A 23,968-nucleotide genomic window follows, 5' to 3' on the forward strand; every position below is an offset into this window, starting at 1 on the left:
TCGTTTCTATTCGGTTCTGAACGCGTTGACGTCAGAATAATTGGACCGATCCTGCGTCAAGTCGGCACTTCCGGCAGTCACGTGGTGTGCGAGGACCAATCACAAGCCTTTGTCTCTTTATAGGCCGACATTTTCTGACAAGCGTAGAAAAAGTTTTCATCAACAGCCGCCATTTTGCGCTGGAGAGACTGAGAAGTATTTCGGAATTTGTCGTGTAAATTTTCTGTTTTTTCTTACATCATTTAATCATAAACTGTACCATTCCGTATATTTTAAAGTGTTAAGTGAAATCGTGTAGTTCGATCGGTAAAATAAGTTCCATAAAGTAGCAAAATCTGGTGATATTGTTTTCATTTATTGTGCTAGTTCCGTCGGAAGATGGTGAGAGGGTCTGTGTAGCTCTTCGATTCGGAGCTTTGTAATGGCGAATACTTGAGTGAGAAATTTTAATATGTGCCTTCAATGGTCCGAGAGACATCGAACGATCGGGATGTGGGTGAATTACGTTATGATGGATGACAAATCGCTTTAAAATGTTATTTCTTAAAGATATAAGACATAAATGTGTTATTTGAATCGGCGGGCCGAAATATTCACGACGGCTTACGTTTAGTAAACAGAGCCATGGCCGATCATCATGTGGATGAGCCGCCTAATAAGCGGGCTAAGATGATCCGGGACCCTTTCCAGGGTCCCTCGGACACCGCAGGTGAGTACTTTTTCTTATTTTGCAAGTTTCTTAAGTTTCGAGCACCCTTCTGTCATTATTATATTACAGAGATTTTTGACATTTTGCCGTCGCTCTTGTTAGCGCCCTCCAAGTTTTGCGTCGTATTATTGTTTCTTGAGCTAAATTAACTAGGAAAATGTGCTTTTTAGTATATTTTAGGTTTATTGTACTTATAATAATTATTTTTGTGTTATTACAAATTATTTCGACACTTCGATAACAAATTAGACAGTACGAAACAAAATGTTGTTTCAAGTCATATCGTAAAAAGTTTTTGGAATAAATGAACAATTCGTGATTAAAATAGTAAGGATATCAGATAAATATTTGCCGTGTACGTATTTCTCTTGCATTGAAATACATTTATGAATGTTTTTGATGGTGACATGATTAGTTTAAACTCTAATTAGTTTTGTGTATAATATATTGTACTGTGTTCAATTAAAAGAACTCATTTTATCAAAACTTCTCATTATTATATCTATAAAATGATAGGTTTGTTTGATACAATAAATCTTATAATGACATTATTAACAATAATGGAGTGACCTACATTTAGTTTTGTGATTATAACCCATCAAATTAGGCAAACAGAATTTAAGGCAAATTATTTATAGTTTGTATTGTCTCTATATCTCTATCTAATATATGCTTGTAATGTGTCCAACATACACATATGATATATTTACATTTACATGTATTAGTGTAACCTTAGAGTGTTTTTTCCAATTGTTTAAAATTTAATGGTGAAATTTTGTGTCAACAATTTCATATTATCTTTCATAAAAAAGTTTAAATGAATTATTTCAAACAAATATATTTAAAAACTGGAATGTGAGAAATAGTAAAGATAAATTTTTATATGTTTCTTTCAATTTAAATTTGTTGGTTAAGTGCAAACTTATAGACAACTATATATCTGTCAAAACATATTTTCCTAATGTATGACAAAATATTAATAACTTTATACACAAATTATGTTTAAAAAAGAATACTGTTTAGCCAAATTGACTTTTAATGATATTGATGCAATTATAAATTGATTTTAGTATGTAACATGATATTGTATAGATGTTTATTACTATTTTGTTTTATGCTCAAAATATAGTTTTAATAGAAAATTAATCACAATAAAAGTTTTTATCCAATTTATAATTATTTATTTTCAAATAAAAATCCCAATATACCAAATTAATTGTTGATTGAAAAAATTAATTGAAATATTATAGGTTATCTAAGACATATTTGATTTTCTTTCGATGTAATAGTGAAATACTTTGATGCTGATGTTAATTTTTTTTTTTTGTATGTTTTAAAAATGTGAATGGTGAATATAATAAATTATATTTTTATTTATTTCATATAGTATAAAAGTGAGTATGTTTGGTTTTCAAGAAGTTAAATAAATGAATTATTTTTATTATAACATAAAACATGTACCATTAGTATAAGTTTTACAAACACATAAAATTGGTTTCAGTAGACGGGTTTTCTAACCTGGACATGTTCGACCTTGAAAAGGATCTCCCTGATGAGTTGATGGGAGGTTCATGGGGTGAACAACCTGGTGTCACAGGGCCAAAGCCCCCGGCGCAAGGACCCGGCCCTGGGGGACAAATGGGCCAGCAGCAGCTTAACGGAGATGATCCGACTGCTGCCATGCAGAGACAAATTAATAATCACCTTATTCAACAAGTGAGTACCTGGGACTGATGTTTGTATTGAATGAAAAACCTTTATAACAATATTTAACTTGACTCGAAGAAAGAGCAAATTAATGTAATTTATGCTTACAGTAATATATTTTTGGTTACATAATTTTTTTTATTTCAAATTGATAATATCAGCAACAGACTTCTTAATAGAGTATTTCCATAGATATTAATTATTTTTTGTAATTATGAAATTAAACTTATAATTGAACAAGCTTTATAATATCTTCTTTTCAATATTTTGTAGATAAAGATTAATTTTAACACATAAAAAATAAGAATACTTTATCATTATAATAGTAACTAATTAAACAACAAGTAATGCAATAACATATCTCATATTGCATATTGTGTTTATCCTATTTATTCAGAGAATTTAAATTAAAAACATTATACACTTCTAAGGTACATAATTTTCAAATGTTAATTCTTAATTTTTAACAAATGCTACTTGATATGATTAATTTATAAATTTTGTAGAATTCCTAAATTTATGATTCTTACTGATTGTTATAAAAATGTTTCATTCATAATTAACTGATTCTTAATCTATTAAATAGAAAGAATCTGAAATTAAAGTACAATTAACTATGTGCTTAATTTCATGTAACTTTACTGAATATATAAATATAATAAAATATTAAATGTCTCTAGAGCACTTTTAATTAATATATTTACGATTTGAATAAAAACAATCTTTGATCTACAAATTTATTATCAAAATCATGTATTACATGAAATATCCACATTTTTTTTTTACTTAAAATTATTTGTATATGATCTGAATTAATTAAAACTAATAATGTGTTATGTCGTTTGCTGGTCTTTTCACAGGGCAACAAGGGTGGCTTAGTAGGCCACAACAACCCTTTAGGATTGAGTAGTCTAGGAAGTAAGAGTCCTAACTTACAGTCACCGCCCAATGTATCTGTCTCCAAAGACTTAATGGGTGGTATGCTTCAGCAACTTATACCAAATACAAGTCATCCAAACCAACTCCACTCTTCAATGCCAATGAGCTCCATTCAAGGTAAGTATTGTGTTCTGCTGAAGAACAATTTATTTTTTATATTATGACCGAATATAAATTTGTAAAGATCTTGTTTATACATAGGAAAGTGTATTGAAAGTCAGTTTGTTTTGAAATTGATAAGAATTAGTATGGAAAATGCATAGGAGCTTTAAGTACAAGTCATACATAGACAAGATAAATTTATATAATATAATAAGGTAGGTAGGTAGGCGTAAGTTTTATTTAACAATATAATATTTTATGATTACAGATACCTATTTGTTTCAATATTTTCATCAAATTAATTTTATAAACAGTTATGCATCATTAAAATTTTCAAGACATATTTTTTATTCACTGATTCATAAGAGAAATTATGTTAAATTTGTATAGACCTTGATTTAACTATATTTAGCTCATCTGAACTACCCCAATACCTCAGGATATACATACATTTAATATTATCTCCATGGTATTATTAAGTAACAACTATAATATATCTAAATTAAGTATTGCTATTGAAAATTTGGGGTTGTAGTATATTATAATTTTAAGTCTTTTTTTAACTGACAAGTGTATTGTCATTTGGCAATATCATTTGGTATATTAATAAACAAAGTGACTTTAGTAAAAATACTAATAATTAGAATTTGGATAGCATAATTTAACAAATCAATAAGGCTTTTTAATTCATATTTTGATCTAGTATCTATACAATAAAAAAAAAACATTAGCTTTGTCTTAGAAGTAAAACTGTTTAAAAAGCTTGTGTTAAATTTTACTATAAAGGCTTCATTATACAGTATATTAAATCACATCACCACAACTGTTTATATTTTACAAGAAAAAAAAAGCTACATTTGTATTGTATAGTTGGCTGGAGTGCCACAAGGGTCAGTTTTGGAACCAATTATATACATTATTTATGCAGTCCATTTCCAAACACCATTAAACATTACCATTGCTACATTAGCAAAGGATACTACGTAAATAGCAAGCAACATAAATTCTGAAGTAGTAGCGACGATAAATGACTTCAAGTATGGAGAAATACAAAGTGCAAGTAGATTTGTCCATGTGATATTTATTAAGTTTAAGTTATTAGACCCCATGTAATATTAGATATTTTTATAATTGTTATAAACTTGTACTTGTTCAGAAGCAAGAAAACTCTGACACTAATGTATGGGTTACATAAAAATATATCAAATAAATTGAAACAGAAGAAAACTTCTATATATTAATAATTTACCAAGTGGTAAATCGTTATTATTATCTTAATTGTCATTTACTTTTGTACTTAAAAAATTGTTTCCCCACAGGTGGGATGAATGTAGCGAACGTGGGTGGTAATATGGTAGTGACGAATAGTAACATGACAGGCCCGAACATGCTCGGCGGGGGCATCATCAACAATGTGAACAAGCAGCTGCCGACGCTTATGGGCAACAACCACCATGGGACACCGCCCCACCATCCTCATGCACAGGTCTGTTTCATATCATTTGATGTATTTATTAAATACCTTAAAATATTTTGAATCCAGATTTAATTGATCACAAATATAAATCTAGTTCCATTGTTTGGAAATGATATCCTCTTATCATTAAAAAATGTTTAAACTTGAGTTGTTGACGTTTAAAAGGTTTTTATATGTACTCAACTAAAGGTTTTTCTTTTATATCATACACTCATGCACAAATAGATAATATGTATCCAAGCACACTTAAAGAATTACTTTTCACAGGCAATGCAAAACGGCCCTCTCGGCGGTAGAGTGGGCGGAGTCGGTGGTGTGGGAGTGGGCGTGGGTATGCAAGCGCCTAGCATGCGCGGTGGCCTAACGCACGGCGCGCACGCCTCCCACGCGGCGCACGGCGGGCACGCGGCGCACGGCGCGCACGCAGCCCACGGCGCACATGCACGCATGGGCGCACCCGGTGGTGGTGGTCACCCGCTCGCGCCCTACCACCCCGCGTACGGGCAGCCGGCGGCAGGCGGTGCGGCGCAGCGGGCGGCCGGCGTGCGGTTCGGCCCGCCGCCCGAAGCCGGCGGTGGAGCGGCGCAGGCCGTCCCGCCCGCACCTTCACCGCAGACCCCTGGCGCACCCGCCGGCGGACAGGTGAGATATTATATTACATACTCTTATGGCATAGCAATCAATTACGATTATAATTGTTTTGTTAACCTCTTGTTTGTTGAAACACCGGCTCCCGGTATAAACACATTTTGGCCGCAACTGTTGACATACCGGGAGCCGGTATGGCTAAGTGTGTTCTGTTATTCGCTCTGAAGTACCCTTTGTTGAAAGTTTATATATTAGCTATGATTGAGTATTTATATAGAAATGGTTGAAAGTGAATAAAAATTATTCAATTTACAATAAGATTCATAACTTGAATTGACTTGATTCGTACTAAATACGGAGAAAATCTAGTTACAATAAAAGTCTGTCTCAAAATTGGGCTGTCTGTTGACCATACCGGCTCCCGGTATAACAGGTAACACAAGGTGGGCTAATGTCATTTAACATACGAAAGGATAAATAATAATTTACGTTATGATATTAAACAGTCCCAACCGCAAGCGGCGACGCAATCAGCATCGTCGCAGCCAACGCAGCAACCAAACACGGGCTCGATCGCCGATCCCGAGAAGAGGAAATTAATCCAGCAGCAACTGGTACTGCTGTTGCACGCGCATAAGTGTCAGCGACGTGAGAGCCAATCTAACGGCGAGACGTGGCAATGTACGTTACCGCATTGCAAGACTATGAAGAGTGTGCTTAACCATATGATGTCGTGTCAGGTTAGTAGCACTGATTTCTTGTAATATTTTTTATCACAATGCTATAATGTTTGCAAATTAATGTTTTTAGCCGAAATAGAAACGGTTTACAAATTTAATTAGAAAGAAATTTAAGGAATATTTAAAATATACATATTTGGATCAAATATTTATTTTCATTACACATTCTATAATGTGAATAACAAAATTTTAATTTTCAGGCGGGAAAGAACTGTGGCGTACCCCACTGCTCATCATCAAGACAAATCATAAACCATTGGAAACATTGTATAAAAAATGACTGTCCTGTTTGTTTGCCTCTCAAGCAAGCTGATAGGACTAGAACTAACCCTATGAATGGTAAGTGTTACAATAATCGTTGTGGTTAATAAAACTAACACTTTTGACTAATATTTTAACATATATTTAAGAAACATGAAATAATTTCTGATATCTTTTTAATTGTACAACAGATTTTCGCAAAGCATGAACTGTTGTTATAGTAAATGTACATGTGTGTATGTCCAAGTGTAGTTGCAGTTTGATTTTGTTCAGGATTTTAAGAATAAAAGCCACATCTTTATACTCAAACTAATTCTTATACATGTATTTTAAAAAAGGAGTGCGCTTTTATATTTATTTATAAATGATTTTAACAGAACTTTTTGGAAGTATTAGTTAGAAGAGTATTGTAAGGTATTTGACATAGTAAATGTCTCGAAGATATGTTTTTGGGTAAGTAATAATACATGTTACATTAGAGCGTATTTGTCCAGCGGCTGCTGTTTCCCACTCGAGCACCGGCGTAGGCTCGGTGGGCAGCGTGGGCACGGCAGGCGGAGGTGTCGGCGTGGGTGTGGGCGTGGGCGTTGGTTCTATCAGTGTTAACGTGGCGTCCGCGCCCGCACCCAACGCACTCCCCACAGTCAACCCACTGGCCGGTAAGTGTTACATAGCATGTTTTTTGGGTTGTTATATCAATTATACTCAAAATTAAACTGTAACATTAGGAAAACTGCTTCATTTATTTGACTTTAAATGTACTTTTTATACTAAAATGTGGTGCTTACTAAATAACATCTTGTTATTCACAATTGTACAATTTATTTATTTATTTAATATGGTGTTTATCAATTGGCTTTTTTTATTATTAAATAAATTAATGAAGTAATCTATTCAGGTGGAGTATCATCAGCGTCGGCCCAATCTGGGAACGCCGTCGGAGGAGTAGGTTCAGTGGGTGGAGTGGGAGGTGTCGGTTCGGTCGGCTCCGTGGGCGGCGGCGCGGGTGCGGACATGAAACGCGCATACGAAGCTCTCGGCATCGCGTGCCCCACGTCGGTGGCGGGCATGGTGGGCGGCTTTGCGCGCGCACCCCTCCCCCGCATGACTGCACCGCGCCCGCCTTCACTCTCCGACGTCCTACCGCAGCAGCAGCCCATGCAGCAGCTCTTCGCGCACCAATCACAGTCTGATTTACAGCAGCAACAATCACAGCAGCAGCAACTTGTAAGGAAAAAATATTTTTGGTCAAGTAAAGGCTATTGTTACATATTTAATGCAATGTTTTTAATATTCTCTCTTTTATCAGATGGGCACGGGAACGTTGCAACTACCGGGAGGACCTGTCACAGCCAATCCCGTTTCTGGAACGAAAGAATGGCACCAGTCTATAACACCTGATCTCAGAAACCATCTTGTTCATAAACTGTAAGTTTTGTTTTCTATACACTTACTGATTCTATGTAATCATTTATTTATTAGGTTTTTCTGCTACATCAATACTTATATATAGGTACATAACTTACATTTATTTCTCTTTTGACACATACAGGGTGCAAGCCATTTTTCCTACACCAGATCCTACAGCGATGCAAGATAAAAGAATGCATAATTTAGTTGCGTATGCGAGAAAAGTAGAAGGTGACATGTATGAAATGGCTAGTACGCGGTCTGAATACTACCATTTACTTGCCGAAAAAATATATAAAATACAGAAAGAATTGGAAGAAAAACGGCAAAAGCGAAAAGAGCAACAACAACAGTTACAAGCACAGCAGCAGCAACAAAGTCAACTTCAACAACAACAACAGCAGCAGCAGCAACAACAACAGCAGCAACAACAACAACAGCAGCAGCAGCAACAACAACAACCTGGAGGAGTATTAGGTGGAGTCATGGGTGGCGTCAGGCCTACGGCACCTGGCGTGGGTGTGGGAGTTGGCGTCGGAGGAGTTGGAGTTGGAGTGGGAGTAGGTAGTGGCGTTGGCCGGCCTAACTTGCCGCCTCAGCCTGGGTTACCCGCAATGCGCATCCCCTCGCCTGGCATGCCGCTCACTATGCAAGGCAACCGAATGACGTACCAGTCGAATCTAGTGGGCCCACCTGGACCTAGTCCCAACCAGGTATTGTTTACATGTATTTATGTATAAAGAAACAGTTATATTATTTTGTGCTTGGTAATGTGACTCACTTATTGCAACTCTTTTTCCCTTTAGATGCCTCAGACACCAAACGGCGGAAGCGTAGGAGGAGTCGGCAGCGTCGGGAACCCCGGAATGTCACCTTTCGGACAGCCGATGACGTCCCCGGTGCCGCAATATCCACTGCAGAGCAACGGCCCCGCCGCGCTCGCGTCTCCCGGCCACGGAGCGGCAGAGGCGAAGGTGCGTCTCGCCGGCGGGCCCGTCGCCAGCCCCTTCATGAACCACACCGCGTTTCGTAACGAGACGGGCGCCGCGTCCCCGGCCGGCGGCGCGGGCGGCGTGGGCGGCGCCGCCACGCCCGCCACGCCGCTCGCGCACGCCAGCCCCGCGCCCGACCCGCGCCCCGCCTCTCGCCCGCCCTCCGCCGCCGCGCCTATATCCGCGCAGATGGCGGCGCTGCAGGCCGCCGAAGACAGCCCGCCCGATGTTAAGCGGGACCCCGATGACGTGCGAGTCAAAGAGGAACCCGAAGATCCTGACTGTGGTGGAAAAGGAATGCGCGACGAGACGCCACGCGATAAAGATTCGAGTCTCGACAGGCCAGATCCCTTCTTGAAGCAGGAAATCAAGCGAGAAATTAAACGCGAAATCAAAGAGGAGCCGCCAGAAACGCCAACAGGCGCGGACGCTGCGGCTTCAGATCGCGGACCCAAAAAGACGTTCGCGTTCAAGCCGGAGGAACTACGGCAGGCGTTACTTCCAACGCTCGAGAAGTTGTTCCGCCTCGATCCCGAGTCGCTGCCTTTCCGCCAGCCGGTGGACGCGCAAGCCCTTGGTATCCCAGACTACTTTGACATTGTGACCAAACCAATAGATCTCTCCACAATCAAGATGAAGCTCGACCGCGGCCAGTACAAAGATCCATGGGAGTATGTCGATGACGTCTGGCTTATGTTTGAGAACGCTTGGCTATACAATCGCAAGAATTCACGGGTCTATAGATATTGCACTAAGGTAACTATCGTGAATATATAAAAACATGAAATTATATTCATTGAAATTGTATTATTTTACTAATCTTGTATGTTATGTTTCGTAGCTGTCAGAAGTGTTTGAAGTAGAAATAGATCCCGTGATGCAAAGTCTGGGATACTGTTGCGGTCGCAAGTACACTTTCAACCCACAAGTGCTATGCTGTTATGGCAAACAGCTTTGCACAATTCCACGCGACGCTAAATACTTCAGTTATCAAAACAGGTTAGTAGTAGTGGATAAATATTAATCTAAATGTTTTTGAGTAATATCATTTTATACCTGAAAAACTTGATTTTAAATATTTTTATAAGTTCCTATATATATAACTATAAGTACCTTTTAATTATCATAATCATCATACATACAATACCTATGCCTTCACAATCATAATGCCATTCCACTACAGTTTTTGTGTTGACCACTAAACATATATTTAATTCTTTAATCGATGTTTTATAAATACTTTGAATACCTTCCATACTAAAGTATAGAAATCCTCATCAATTCATTCCTATACACCTATCTGTCGCTTTTGTAGTCTGGTTATTGTCATAGAAAGCTACATATTAATGTTATATAATTTTTTTCTTTGTTTTATGCTATCAGTACGTGTTTTTTTTCTTTAGTGGGAAAATGCTACTGTACATTATAGATATATGTGATTACCACCCTAATACCAGTATTACTCCATCTATGGGATCTATACTAATCCCTTTGCCATGTTCTTATCGCTTACTAATTTGTTTTCGCCCTCGCACGCCCTTGCCTGCACACAAACGTTCCTGTCACGCTTCATCACTCGCTCGGACTGTTATGAACTAAAGTCTAAAAGCGTATGGGGTTGTGTCCGATAGATACACCTTCTGCCAGAAGTGCTTCAACGACATCCAGGGCGACACTGTCACGCTCGGCGACGACCCGCTGCAGCCCCAGACGTAAGTGATCTTCTCTTATTATTTTATTTTTAAATACCCGTACAACTCTCAAACTTAATATATCGCCATTAACATAGCAGAGTAAAACATCTTTCAAGCATTAATGTTTACCTTGAGTGTTAATTTTTTATAAAACTCAATTATTTTATTGCAGAGCGATCAAAAAAGATCAATTCAAAGAAATGAAAAATGACCATTTAGAGCAAGAACCATTTGTGCTTTGCATGGACTGTGGTAGGAAGCAGCATCAAATATGTGTGTTGCACCATGACCAAATATGGCCTCAAGGCTTTTGCTGTGATAACTGTTTGAAGAAGAAAGGGGCGAAGCGGAAAGAGAACAAGTTTAGTTCTAAGAAACTGCCTACTTCTAAGCTCGGCATTTATATTGAAACTAGAGTTAATAATTTCCTTAAGAAAAAAGAGGCTGGCGCTGGCGAAGTGCATATCAGGGTTGTCGCATCGTCCGATAAGGTAAAATATTACGTTATAACTTATAAGTAATACCCTTCTTTCATCAGTACAATTAACATATAACAAAAAAAACATACTCCAATATATAATATTTGCAGATGGTCGAAGTGAAACCAGGAATGAGATCGAGATTCGTAGAATCGGGGGAGTTGTGCGCCGAATTCCCGTATCGGGCTAAAGCGTTGTTTGCATTTGAGGAAGTTGATGGAACTGATATTTGTTTCTTTGGAATGCATGTGCAGGTATGTAACTTGATATTCTCTTCTATCTTCTATGTATGTTTTGAATATATATGATTATTAGCAAGATTTTAACCTGCCTTTTTTTAGTCTGTGCAAAACTCGTTTTTAATATTATATAAATATTTTTCAGGAGTATGGTAGTGAAAGTCCATCGCCTAATACGAGGCGAGTTTATATAGCATATCTAGATTCAGTACATTTCTTCCAACCGAGGCAGTACAGGACTGCTGTGTATCACGAGATTTTATTAGGATATTTGGATTACGCTAAGCAATTGGGTTATACAATGGCCCACATTTGGGCCTGCCCGCCTTCTGAGGGCGACGACTACATATTTCACTGCCATCCGCCCGAACAAAAAATACCCAAGCCTAAAAGGCTACAAGAGTGGTACAAGAAAATGCTAGACAAGGGTATTATAGAAAGGATAATTTTAGATTACAAAGATATTCTTAAGCAAGCAATGGAGGACAATATCTCGTCAGCTGCTGAATTGCCTTATTTTGAAGGGGATTTTTGGCCCAATGTCCTAGAAGAGTCTATTAAAGAATTGGATCAAGAAGAGGAAGAGAAGAGAAAGCAAGCTGAAGCCGCTGAGGCAGTGGTCAGTATCTTTTGTGTACATTTTAACCATTTCATTTTCAAGTGTTTTTTTTATTTTTTTTGATATTATGACTTTACCATATACTTATTTATGACATTGAAATTCTCGCAAAATCTAATCCCATTACCATCATATCAACGGGAATTGCGATGTGAGAGAATATTTCTAACATGATTTTAGATATTCCAGTCTTCCGAAGAAAATGAACAAGGACCTGATGGAAAGAAGAAGGGCCAGAAAAAAGCTAAAAAATCAAACAAGTCAAAGGCCGCCCAAAGAAAGAACAGTAAGAAACAGAGCGATCAGCAACAAGGCAGTGATCTCAGTGCAAAAATTTTTGCAACAATGGAGAAGCACAAAGAAGTCTTCTTCGTTATTAGGCTACATTCCGCACAGTCTGCCGCTAGTTTAGCTGTGAGTAGATTAAATTTAACTCTTACTTTAGACTTCTCTTACCCTGTTGACTATTTTTTATACTCGGATTTTCATTTACAGCCAATTCAAGACCCAGATCCATTAGTAAATTGTGACCTGATGGACGGTCGCGACGCGTTCCTGACGATGGCCCGAGATCGTCACTATGAATTCTCATCGACGCGGAGGGCGAGATTTTCCACACTTTGCATGCTTTATGAGCTCCACAACCAAGGTCAAGATAAATTCGTATACACATGCAATAGTTGTAAATCTCATGTTGAGACGAGGTACCATTGCACCGTTTGCGATGACTTTGACCTGTGCGTGCCCTGCTATGACAAAGAGGGTCACCCACACAAGATGGAGAAGCTTGGCTTAGACCTAGACGTCAGCTCGTCGCCGGGTGACATGAAGCAGGCTAACCCGCAAGAGGCGCGCAAGTTGTCCATCCAACGCTGCATACAGTCCCTGGTACACGCGTGCCAGTGTCGCGACGCCAATTGTCGCCTACCATCTTGCCAGAAGATGAAGCGAGTGGTCGCGCACACCAAGGTCTGCAAGCGCAAGACCAAGGGAGACTGTGCAATCTGCAAGCAACTCATTGCACTGTGCTGCTACCATGCGAAGCACTGTCAGGAGACGAAGTGCTCGGTGCCGTTCTGCAGCAGTATAAAGCAGAAGTTAAAGCAGCAACAAGTTCAGCAACGCGTGCAACAGCAGCAGCTGCTGCGGCGGCGCATGGCGGCCATGAACACACGCGGCGGCGCGACGGGGGCCGCGTCGCCGCCCCCGCAGCCCGCGCCCGCGCTCGCGTCGCCGCCGCCCGCCAAGCCCGCCGCGCACGCCCTGCCGCACAACGTGCAGAAGGCGCTGCAGCAGGTACTTACTACTCTACTCTACTATCCATACAACTCCAAATCGATTCTAACAAATTCAAATTGACTATTTTATCATCACTTTGTCGTCTGTCTGTTTGCCAAGAGTCTTTATCTCGGAAACTCGTAGAGGTTTCTTGTTGAAATTAATGAACATGTTAAAATAGGAGTTTGTCATCGGCATGGAGTCAATGTAAAAAAATAATAGGCCGTTTATGCCGCCAAAAACATTATAATTTAACACTAAAGGGATTCTAACTATATAGGGTCTTTTCATTCGACCTATAGGGTGATATGTTATAGGAAAATAATTAAAAAAAAAAAAAAACAATGTTTTTATATCCGGAACCAATTTTAATTGGTGGTCCAAATTTAAATTTAATTTATCAGTGTCATGTGGGGTATCGTAAGAAAGGGATTGGGAAAAAATATTTAAACAGATTTTTATTTCGTTTTGGATTTGATATTTAAATCTATTTTTAATAATATGTACCGTTTTTTTTATAATATGTAAATGGTATTACATATTTGTACGGAACCCTCGTCGGGCGAGTCCGGCTGGTGCTTGTAGATAAATTTCTTAAAGGCAATGATTTCGCAACAGGTACAAGAAGAGGCGGCGCGACAGCAGACGCCGTCGTACGGCAAGCAGGCGGCAATGGGGCCGCCCGGCGGAGTGGGGGGAGTGGGGCTGGGCGTGGGCGCGGCCGCCGTGCGCGGCGCCGACTGGGGCGCGCGGTACCGCACGCCGCCGCCGCTGCACCACGCGCCGCACCACCGCCTGCCGCACCACGCGCCCGCGCCGCTCGCGCAGCACGCGCCGCTGCAGCACCACGCGCAGCACGCGCCGCACGCGCAGCACGCGCCCTCTGCCATACAGGTATTGCCATCGACCAAAACTTGCTTATCGTCAATGCAGGTCCTTGAAAAGTTAACTTTCGTTTGACAATCATTAATTACTTCACAAAAAAATCTGAGCAGCCTAGCAATTTTAATTTATTAGTATCTGTATCAGTTTATATTATTCTAATAGCTGTATCTGTTTTGCACAATCTGTGTATTTGCTTGCAACTTGTCATATCATTTTATAGTTATAACCTTTTAATTTCTAAACATAGCATAAAGCATAAAACATAGCATAGCATAGTCAAAAAATATGAAAAAAAAAATCGAAATATACTTTCTTCAAGTAGCCTTTTACAGTCCACTAACTTTTCCATATATAGACACTTAAACATGTTCAAAAATCAAATCTGAGCTATATTATACTATTATTACTATAGAAAAAACATTTATTAACAATATGTAAATCTATTTATATATTTTTTTCTACTATTTCTTACAAAAATATACTTGGATTGTTTAATTTTGAGAATTGTTTATGTTAGAAATATTTTTTCAAAATTCACTCTCAAGTTCTTATTGTGTGTCTAGTGCTTAATAGTAATAGAAAATATCTACTAATTACAAATTGTATTCCAGCAGAGAGCGGGTGCGCCGCAACAGCAGCAGCAGCAGCAGCAACCGATGCATCAAAAGGCGTTGCAGCAGCTCATGGCCACGTTGCGCTCACCCGCCAGTCACAACCAGCAGCAGGAAATTCTGCAGATCCTCAAATCAAATCCACCACTTATGGCAGCCTTCATCAAACAAAGAGCACAGGTAAAACAATAAAAAGATACGATTAATTACTGTAACAAAAAATATATATATCATTAAAAAAGTAGTTTATTTTAAAAAATGAAAGAAGTGACTTATTTGATTATTTTGAGTTAAGCTTTTTAATTATAGCGTTTAATAACAAAGTTTGATTGGCTACCACATATTTACAAATTTTAATTACATTTTGTATTCTTCATATTGAATGTCTGCTGTAATTTAATTAATGACATGTTTCTCTTTTATTGCTCAGAATGCCCAAAATCAGCAACAAACAGGCAGCGGTGTCGGCCCCGTCGGCAACGTCGGTGTTGGAAATGTCGGTGTCGGTGGTGTCGGCAATGTTAACGTGGGCCTCGGCGCCGGCGTGCCGCAGCAGCCGCAACAGATTCAGCATATGATGTCGCAGCCGCAGCAGCAGCAGCGGTTGCAACAAATGCATCAGATGCTACCTCAACAGACACAGGTCAGTTATTGACATTAGCACTACTCAAACTACACAGCAACAGGCCATTGTCGGATAGTAATAAACATAATAAAACCAGTTTTATATGCTGCCATATCATATAAGACTGATTTTTGAGATTAATTCTGTCTGTTCTCAAAATTATAAAATGGCAAAAAATTATAAATTTCCCCCTACAATTTTCGTTCGTTAAAATAAATAAATAATTTAAAAGCAATATTCATAATTGTTGAATAAAAATCTTTGTGTACAAAGATATAAATTGTTTTTCGTTTGTTTGTTTCGAAGCATATTATACAGTAGATTATAGTGGCTTTCCTTCAATAAACAATAAAATAAACATGGTAAAATTAGTACTGAATTATTTTATTAAATTTAACAAATAATATACCGCAAGTGTGGGGCTTTTTTGCAAGATTGTGACCCTCCCGGTCACGCACTTCAATCTTACATCATAATATTATTAAAACGCACTGAAAATAAGGGACACAATTTTATTTTTTCCCTCATTTATACCGTTTCGGCATGCTTGTGTCATCAGAGGCACGAGGAAAACTATTAATATCTAACATTCTCAAATGTCTCTGTGGGACAATTTTTATTTCTTTCATATAGCCTAATGTTTAAACATAACATGTATGGTGTACGTGGTTGTATATGTATATTGAATTAAAAAGCTATAGAATGTTAATTTAAGAGAATCCGTCTTATTTGTAGAGGAACTGCAACATATTTGAAATACTAGTCTGTTTTTTCGGATAAATATCACAAAATTAAAGTAACATCATAAACTAACAAGGCCACTTTACAGTTGTTTTTCTTCATCAGGCTTCTCGATTCTTTTAAAGACAGTCGAAATGTCTATAAAGCGTCCTTTTTTGAAATCTCGATAACTTCGTGTTTCTTATGACGTTATCTTTAGGGCTTAATATTAATTTACAAAAAAAAATTATTCCATATTACCTGCAGGATTCCAAATATCTTACAATAGGCTATTTGACTGTGTGGCGAACGCGACACTTACCAGATCCCTACAACCTATATAACTTATATAAATAAAATATTATACATATAATCATATAATATCTTATATATTTTTCATACATTAAATAATAAAGGTAACATAAATACAAATATTACTATAACATATGTACATATAACTATACTATATATGTATACTATAATACTTATATACTTATATAAATTACATAATAAATACATATTATATATACATGTTATACACAGTATAAATATCTACACTTTAAAAATCATATAAATAATTAAAATATAATATAATAATTTATGTAATGTCGGAAGGCAGTCGCCGCGCGATCGTGTAATAGAAATGTCTTTTCTAAATAAATTACCGTTACTTTGAACAAAGAAACGTATGCGCATCGGTTCGGCCGCCTTCCGTCAAGCAGTCGAATCCTAGATCTCGTACTGAACGCACGTCGCTTATCGCTTAAATTTTGCTACACGATTTTGCACCTTAAGTCTTTGTATTAAGTCATACTTCCTTCTTTCATCTAAACTTACCTTCATATTTCTTTCTTCTCATTTCTATTCTGTGCTGTGCCTGCCTATCTTCGTGTTTATTATTTCTACGAGAAATAAATTAGTAGTGGAAGAAACTTTGTTTTAATCAAACCTCATCTACAACATCATACACAACTCCGCTACATTGGTGACCCCGCTGAAAACAAAGAAGCTGAAAACGAAGAGGATTAATTAACCAACTCAAGTAAGGAACACTAGATTATTTGGTGGAATAAAATGGAACCACAAAATGAAGGTAACTCGAACTTAAATGCCGAGTCACGACGACCATTTACACCTCACGACACGACCGACATATTTCGAGTCGGAGTGCGACCACCACCGTTCTGGGCAGAAGAACCTGCAGTTTGGTTTTCACAACTGGAAGGCAATTTTGTGTTGTCGAGAATCACTGACGACGATACAAAATTTTATTACGTTACTTCGACATTAGAACACCGTTACGCAGCAGAAGTGAAGGATATAATTATTTCACCACCAAAGACAGGGAAGTACGAACGACTTAAAACTGAATTAATCAAGCGTCTGTCAGCCTCGCGCGAGAAAGAGGTAAAACAATTACTTGTTCACGAAGAGTTAGGAGATCGGAGACCATCTCAGTTTCTCCGACACCTGCAAAGATTAGCAGGTCCATCAGTTCCAGACGATTTTATTAAAACTATTTGGATAAGTCGTCTGCCTACTGCTCTTCAACCAATTATTGTGGCTCAGAAAACTTATGACCTTCAAGCTTTGGCTGACTTAGCCGACAGCTTACATGAATTGGTACCGTGCACACCTCAAGTCGCTTCAACATCTGCTCCCCAGTCAACCATTGATTCAATGGCGAAACAAATAGATGAGCTCACAAAGCAAGTAAAAGCTCTGTCTGCTCGCAGTCACAGACCAAGATCGAGATCAAGAAGACGACGTAGCCCGACAGTACAAATGAGATCACAGTCCAACTACAGAAAATTTCCATTATGTTGGTATCACAATAAACACGGAAAGAATGCCAATAAATGTGTGAAGCCATGCGATTTTAAGTCGGAAAACTACCAAGGCAATCGGTAATGGCGACATCCGATAGCCATAACGTATCTGGTCGCCTTTTCGTAACGGATCGAAAATCGAAGATGCAGTTTCTCGTTGATACAGGTAGCGATCTCTGCGTCTTCCCTCGCACAGCACTACGTGAAAGAAGATCTCCGACCAATTACCAACTCTATGCCGCGAATGGGACTTCTATTTCAACATATGGTTTTGCTCACCTCGAGCTGAATCTTGGCCTGCGTCGAGACTACACATGGCGATTTATAGTGGCAGATGTCACTAAGGCTATAATTGGCGTCGACTTCTTGTCATATTATGGTCTTATAGTCGACTGCCGTAACCAGCGTCTCATCGATAGCACCACAACCCTGACGACTTCAGCAGAATCAGTATCATCATCCAGCACGATTTCTTCAGTGAAGACATTGCTCGGTGATTCAAACTACCATATACTGCTACGTCAATTTCCGGAGATCACACGTCCTGCAGGAAACGAGAAGGTTGTTAACCATAACACGGTCCATCATATCAGGACTACACCTGGACCTCCAGTATCTTGCTCGCCACGTCGCTTGGCTCCAGATAAATTGCTCATAGCCAAGGAAGAGTTCGCAGCTATGATTAAAAATGGAACAGCTCGACCATCAGAGAGTCCATGGGCATCACCTTTGCATCTAGCCCCGAAGAAGGAAAGTGGATGGCGTCCATGCGGTGATTATCGGATGCTTAATGCAAGAACAATTCCTGACCGCTATCCGATTCGGAATATTCACGATTTCACGCATAACATATCGGGTTGTCGTGTTTTCTCCAAAATCGACCTCGTGAAAGCATTTAACCAGATTCCAGTATTTTCTGAGGACATTGCAAAGACGGCCATCACAACACCGTTTGGTCTTTATGAGTTCCCATATATGACCTTTGGACTCAGAAACGCCGGCCAGACCTTCCAGCGTTTTGTTGACGAAATGACCAGAGGCTTAGACTTTGTCTACGCATACCTAGACGATTTCCTCATATTTTCCCCTGATGAAGAAACACATCAACATCACTTACGAAGTCTGTTTCATAAGCTTCGGGAGTATGGGATGGTAATAAATGCGTCTAAATGCGTCTTTGGAGTTTCTGAAGTGTCTTTCTTGGGATATACCGTTTCATCAAATGGCATCAAACCATTGGAATCCAAAGTCGAGGCAATTAAAGAATTTCCTGTGCCTAAGACTGTGAGAGAATTAAGAAGATTCTTAGGCATGCTGAATTTTTACCGCAAATTCATCCCAGGTGCCGCGGAAATTCAAGCACCTCTACACTCTCTTCTCACTGATAAGGTCAAAGGCTCACATCCAGTAGACATCACGGGTGAAGTTTTTAAGGCATTCGAAGAATGCAAAAACAGTCTATGCAGCGCAACACTCTTAGCTCATCCAGACTTGAATGCAAAGATCGCGCTCGTAACTGATGCTTCAGACAAAGCAATAGGAGCTGCTATACACCAATACAAAAATGATGCTTGGCAACCTCTCGGTTTCTTTTCACGGAAACTAAGTCCTTCGCAAAGTAAATACTCTCCGTACGACAGGGAGCTACTTGCGATATACGAGGGAATCCGTTACTTCCGATACATGCTAGAAGCAAGGCATTTTACCGTTTTCACGGATCACAGACCTTTATGTTACGCCTTTACAACAAGAAAGGATAAATGCTCACCACGACAATTTCGCCACCTCGACTATATCGGACAATTTACTACTGATATACGGCATATATCTGGAAAGGACAATGTCGTGGCAGATACATTATCGAGGATTGAAGAACTGACAAAGCCAATAGACTTGACAGAGCTAGCACAGTCACAAGCTGACGATCTTGAGCTGAAACGACTGATAGAAGGAGAATCGTCTCTCAATCTACGTAAGACAATCATTCCTGGAACGCAAATACAGCTGTACTGCGATGACAAAAATCAGACTCTAAGACCCTTTGTCACATCACCGTTTCGCTACAGAGTATTCCAAAGCTTACATTCACTCAGCCATCCTGGCGCCAATGCCACTGCTAAACTTGTAGCTCAGCGTTTCGTATGGCCCGGCGTACGGAAAGATTGCCGTGAATGGACAAAGAAATGTCAAGCCTGTCAGCGAGCGAAGACTACTCGGAACGTTTCAACCAGTCCTGGGAATTTTCAACTTCCACGTGCCAGATTTACCACCGTCCATATCGATCTAATAGGACCACTGCCAATCTCAAACGGCTACAAATACTGTCTTACAGCCGTAGATAGATTCACGAGATGGCCAGAAGCTATTCCTATTATGGACATAACAGCAGAGACAGTAGCTAAGGCCTTGATATCCGGCTGGATAGCACGCTTTGGATGCCCTACCGCTATAATCACTGACAGAGGACGACAATTTGAATCTGCCCTTTTCAAGCACCTCTCTGAAATGGTTGGTTTTGAACACAAGAAAACTACTGCTTATCACCCTGCATGTAATGGCATGGTTGAGAGATTTCACCGCCAATTAAAAGCCGCCATTGTTTGTCATGAAAACTCACATTGGACAGAATCACTTCCATTGGTGTTGCTTGGAATCCGAAATGCAATTAAAGAAGATATTCAAGCATCTTCGGCAGAAATGGTATATGGCGAGACGCTTAGATTACCTGGAGAACTTTTTCAACCATCCACGAATAAGTCTGATGACATAACCGATTTTATGGCACGACTTCGGATTATTGCGAAGAACCTTCAACCGCAACCAGCTTCCAGGCACTGTAAGAAATCTATCTTCATATTCAAAGATCTTGCAACGACTAGTCATGTGTACCTCAGAGAAGATGCTAACAGAGGAGCACTCCAACTGGCTTATACTGGCCCACATGAAGTACTGGCGAGGAACGAAAAAGTCTTCAAAATACTTGTCCGAGGAAAACCTACCTCTGTAACAATAGAAAGACTGAAGCCTGCATACATGCTTACCGACGACGACGATCCAAGGGATATACCTCTTCCTCCTGCTACTCCACCTGAAATAAAAAATCACGATGATAAAATTAAAGATAAGGAAAATAATAACAAAAGGACACGATCGGGCAGAACAGTACACATACCTGATTATTATCGCCCGTAGGACGGTCTCTGGAGGGGAGTGGTGTGGCGAACGCGACACTTACCAGATCCCTACAACCTATATAACTTATATAAATAAAATATTATACATATAATCATATAATATCTTATATATTTTTCATACATTAAATAATAAAGGTAACATAAATACAAATATTACTATAACATATGTACATATAACTATACTATATATGTATACTATAATACTTATATACTTATATAAATTACATAATAAATACATATTATATATACATGTTATACACAGTATAAATATCTACACTTTAAAAATCATATAAATAATTAAAATATAATATAATAATTTATGTAATGTCGGAAGGCAGTCGCCGCGCGATCGTGTAATAGAAATGTCTTTTCTAAATAAATTACCGTTACTTTGAACAAAGAAACGTATGCGCATCGGTTCGGCCGCCTTCCGTCAAGCAGTCGAATCCTAGATCTCGTACTGAACGCACGTCGCTTATCGCTTAAATTTTGCTACACGATTTTGCACCTTAAGTCTTTGTATTAAGTCATACTTCCTTCTTTCATCTAAACTTACCTTCATATTTCTTTCTTCTCATTTCTATTCTGTGCTGTGCCTGCCTATCTTCGTGTTTATTATTTCTACGAGAAATAAATTAGTAGTGGAAGAAACTTTGTTTTAATCAAACCTCATCTACAACATCATACACAACTCCGCTACAACTGGTTTTTAAAATCCATTTTATATTATTTAATAGAGGTTAAGGAACCCAGTAAAAGTTGATTTTTTTATTTCTAGCACATATTTGCCGAAAAATATCATATTAAAAATTTCATATTTAAATAACGCGCGAAAACGCTACTTGGACAATATGGCGCTGCAATGGGGTCGGTGACGTCACTTTGCTGTATTTTAATCTGTGGTACATGTAGTAGAAAAGCAAGGTTTACAAGAAAGTGATTTCATCATAAGTCCGGCCAATCAGGAGCGTTTTGTGTCACGTGACAAACGTTTGAAAAAATGCATTTTTATTTATTGATTTTTGAACAAATTAAGTATTATTTTCAAGTTTCGTTAGTAAATAACCATTTTTTAATACATAATATACACTGATTACAATAATTCACAATTTATTTTTCGCCTTGTCAAATAGCCTATTCCCTCTACCAGAGTTTAAAAACAAGTCAATTGATATTTGAATAATCGGTTTTTGTTACCGTTGTTTAATTAGCTGATTTATTTGTCCGTGTAGGTCGGCGGTGTGTCTGGTGTGGGTGGCGTCGGAGGCGTCGGCGGAGTCGGCCTCGGCGGCGTCGGCGGAGTCGGCGGCGTGTCCGGCATGTCGGCGGGCGCGCCCGGGGGCTGGTTCAAGCAGGGCGGGCCCGCCGGCGGCGTCAGCGGCGTCGGCGGCGGCATGATGGGCATGCGCGGAGCATACGCGGGCGGCGGGCCGGCGCCCAGGCTGGCCGCCCGGTACTTCCCCGGCGGCGGCGTGGGCGGCGTGGGCTCCGTGGGCGGCGTGGGCGCCGTGGGCGGCGTGCTGCAGCGGTCGCCGCCCGCCACGCCGTCACCACGGCCGCCCACGCCGTCGGAGCTGCTGATGATGCGGCAGTCGCCCGCGCCGCCCGCCCCCCACGCGCCGCCCGACGAGCAGCTGCCGCCGATGACGCCTCAGGACCAACTCACCAAGTTCGTGGAGCAGTTGTAGTGTACATAACCGAGGCGCGCCCGGTCGCCCTGTAATATATAAGCTATCGCGGCCCGCGCGTGCCGCCGCCCGCTCGTCTCCCCTTCCCCGCACTATTTATTGTCGATGATATCGTTTAGCGACGCGAAGGACGTATTTAGTATTACGATGAACGAATCGAGCGCTCAATGTACAAAATGTAAATATGAGAAAGAGTACATCCTGTCCGCTTTTGCGTAATGTAAGTTGTTCGTAGTGTAGGTACATTATGATACTTATTCTGTTTATTGTAATTAAATCATTTTATAATATAATTATGTGATGATTATAAATTGTTGTTTCTGTTCAAATACAACCTACTACTTCCTGCTTTACTACTTTGAACCTGATTTTGATGACTTTAGTAAACCTGATTTATTTATATTTTTGATTCTCATAAAATCGATGGTTTGTTGTACCTAATGGGTTTGACTATGTTGTTAAAGTTGTATTTTTTTGAATAAATATTAAAAGCGACCGGTTCCAATTGTTTAGAATCTCCAAACCGGCGTTTTATCGTGAAGATCCCGTTAAACCAAAATATATAAATGGCTATAATTCAAAGATGAAAAAATATCCTATTTTATATATTTATTTATATATTGAAGCATAATTAAATTTAAAACCGTTTAACATAAAGGCCTATGACATAATTTAACTCAAACCTTTTCCTGGCAGTAAATTTAGTTTTTTAATCTACAAATAGAAACCCATAAAGTTACAAATTGTCATGTGTGCACAGATTTTTTTACGTACTGATTATGTGTATTTATGTATGATGTGTTAATAGGGATAAAATATATGTATATTTAATAAAGATGATATATTTCATATTTAAACAATATAAATTAAACATAATTAAAAATTTGTATAGTAAACTGTTAGTCTATTAATTTTATAATTATGTGAAATAAGCCATTATAGCCATCAGCAAAGAATATATAAATTTTCTACTGAAGATCTATCTTTTTGATATTCATAGTTATTTAACTATTAAGTAACGACATGTAGCAACACTTTTTCTTCATCTTCCATGTTTTTGTTTTGTTTTCATAGTCGTGATGAACCCTAATTTTTCCTAAACCATTTGTTTTTGTGTACTTTGATATAAAGTAATACTTAAAAAAACCTAAATGATTTTTCATAATAAATGTGCAAATAGTT

The 23,968-nt window shown here is 38.9% G+C and overlaps 1 protein-coding gene across 9 annotated transcripts; it reads left to right on the forward strand.

The window, feature by feature from the left end:
* Positions 1 to 125: 125 nt before the first annotated feature.
* LOC124544026 (histone lysine acetyltransferase CREBBP) lies at positions 126 to 23,097 on the forward strand. 9 transcript variants are annotated; one of them, XM_047122407.1, is made up of 24 exons: positions 126 to 709; positions 2,211 to 2,425; positions 3,265 to 3,472; positions 4,777 to 4,943; positions 5,202 to 5,576; positions 6,029 to 6,262; positions 6,463 to 6,601; positions 7,018 to 7,182; positions 7,422 to 7,750; positions 7,833 to 7,951; positions 8,076 to 8,325; positions 8,356 to 8,646; positions 8,740 to 9,681; positions 9,767 to 9,924; positions 10,527 to 10,637; positions 10,792 to 11,110; positions 11,209 to 11,352; positions 11,483 to 11,956; positions 12,137 to 12,370; positions 12,452 to 13,252; positions 13,853 to 14,128; positions 14,731 to 14,910; positions 15,161 to 15,373; positions 22,331 to 23,097. In XM_047122407.1, the coding sequence occupies exons 1-24, from the start codon at positions 625 to 627 to the stop codon at positions 22,784 to 22,786; spliced, it is 6,885 nt and encodes a 2,294-aa protein (XP_046978363.1). In that variant the 5' UTR covers positions 126 to 624; the 3' UTR covers positions 22,787 to 23,097. The 9 variants fall into 9 exon arrangements, with proteins under 9 accessions (XP_046978363.1, XP_046978355.1, XP_046978357.1 ...); XM_047122399.1 differs by having other exon boundaries at positions 8,076 to 8,646; XM_047122401.1 differs by having other exon boundaries at positions 8,076 to 8,646; positions 14,734 to 14,910.
* The last annotated feature ends 871 nt before the right edge of the window (positions 23,098 to 23,968 follow it).

Source organism: Vanessa cardui, chromosome 4 (assembly GCF_905220365.1).
Source record: "Vanessa cardui chromosome 4, ilVanCard2.1, whole genome shotgun sequence".
Taxonomy (NCBI): Eukaryota; Metazoa; Arthropoda; class Insecta; order Lepidoptera; family Nymphalidae; genus Vanessa; species Vanessa cardui.

Coding starts and splice junctions, on each gene's coding strand:
- LOC124544026 (XM_047122399.1), top strand. CDS start 625: ATGGCCGATCATCATGTGGATGAGCCGCCTAATAAGCGGGCTAAGATG. Junction 6,263..6,462: donor ACCATATGATGTCGTGTCAG/GTTAGTAGCACT, acceptor TTTAATTTTCAG/GCGGGAAAGAACTGTGGCGT. Junction 7,751..7,832: donor AATCACAGCAGCAGCAACTT/GTAAGGAAAAAA, acceptor CTCTTTTATCAG/ATGGGCACGGGAACGTTGCA.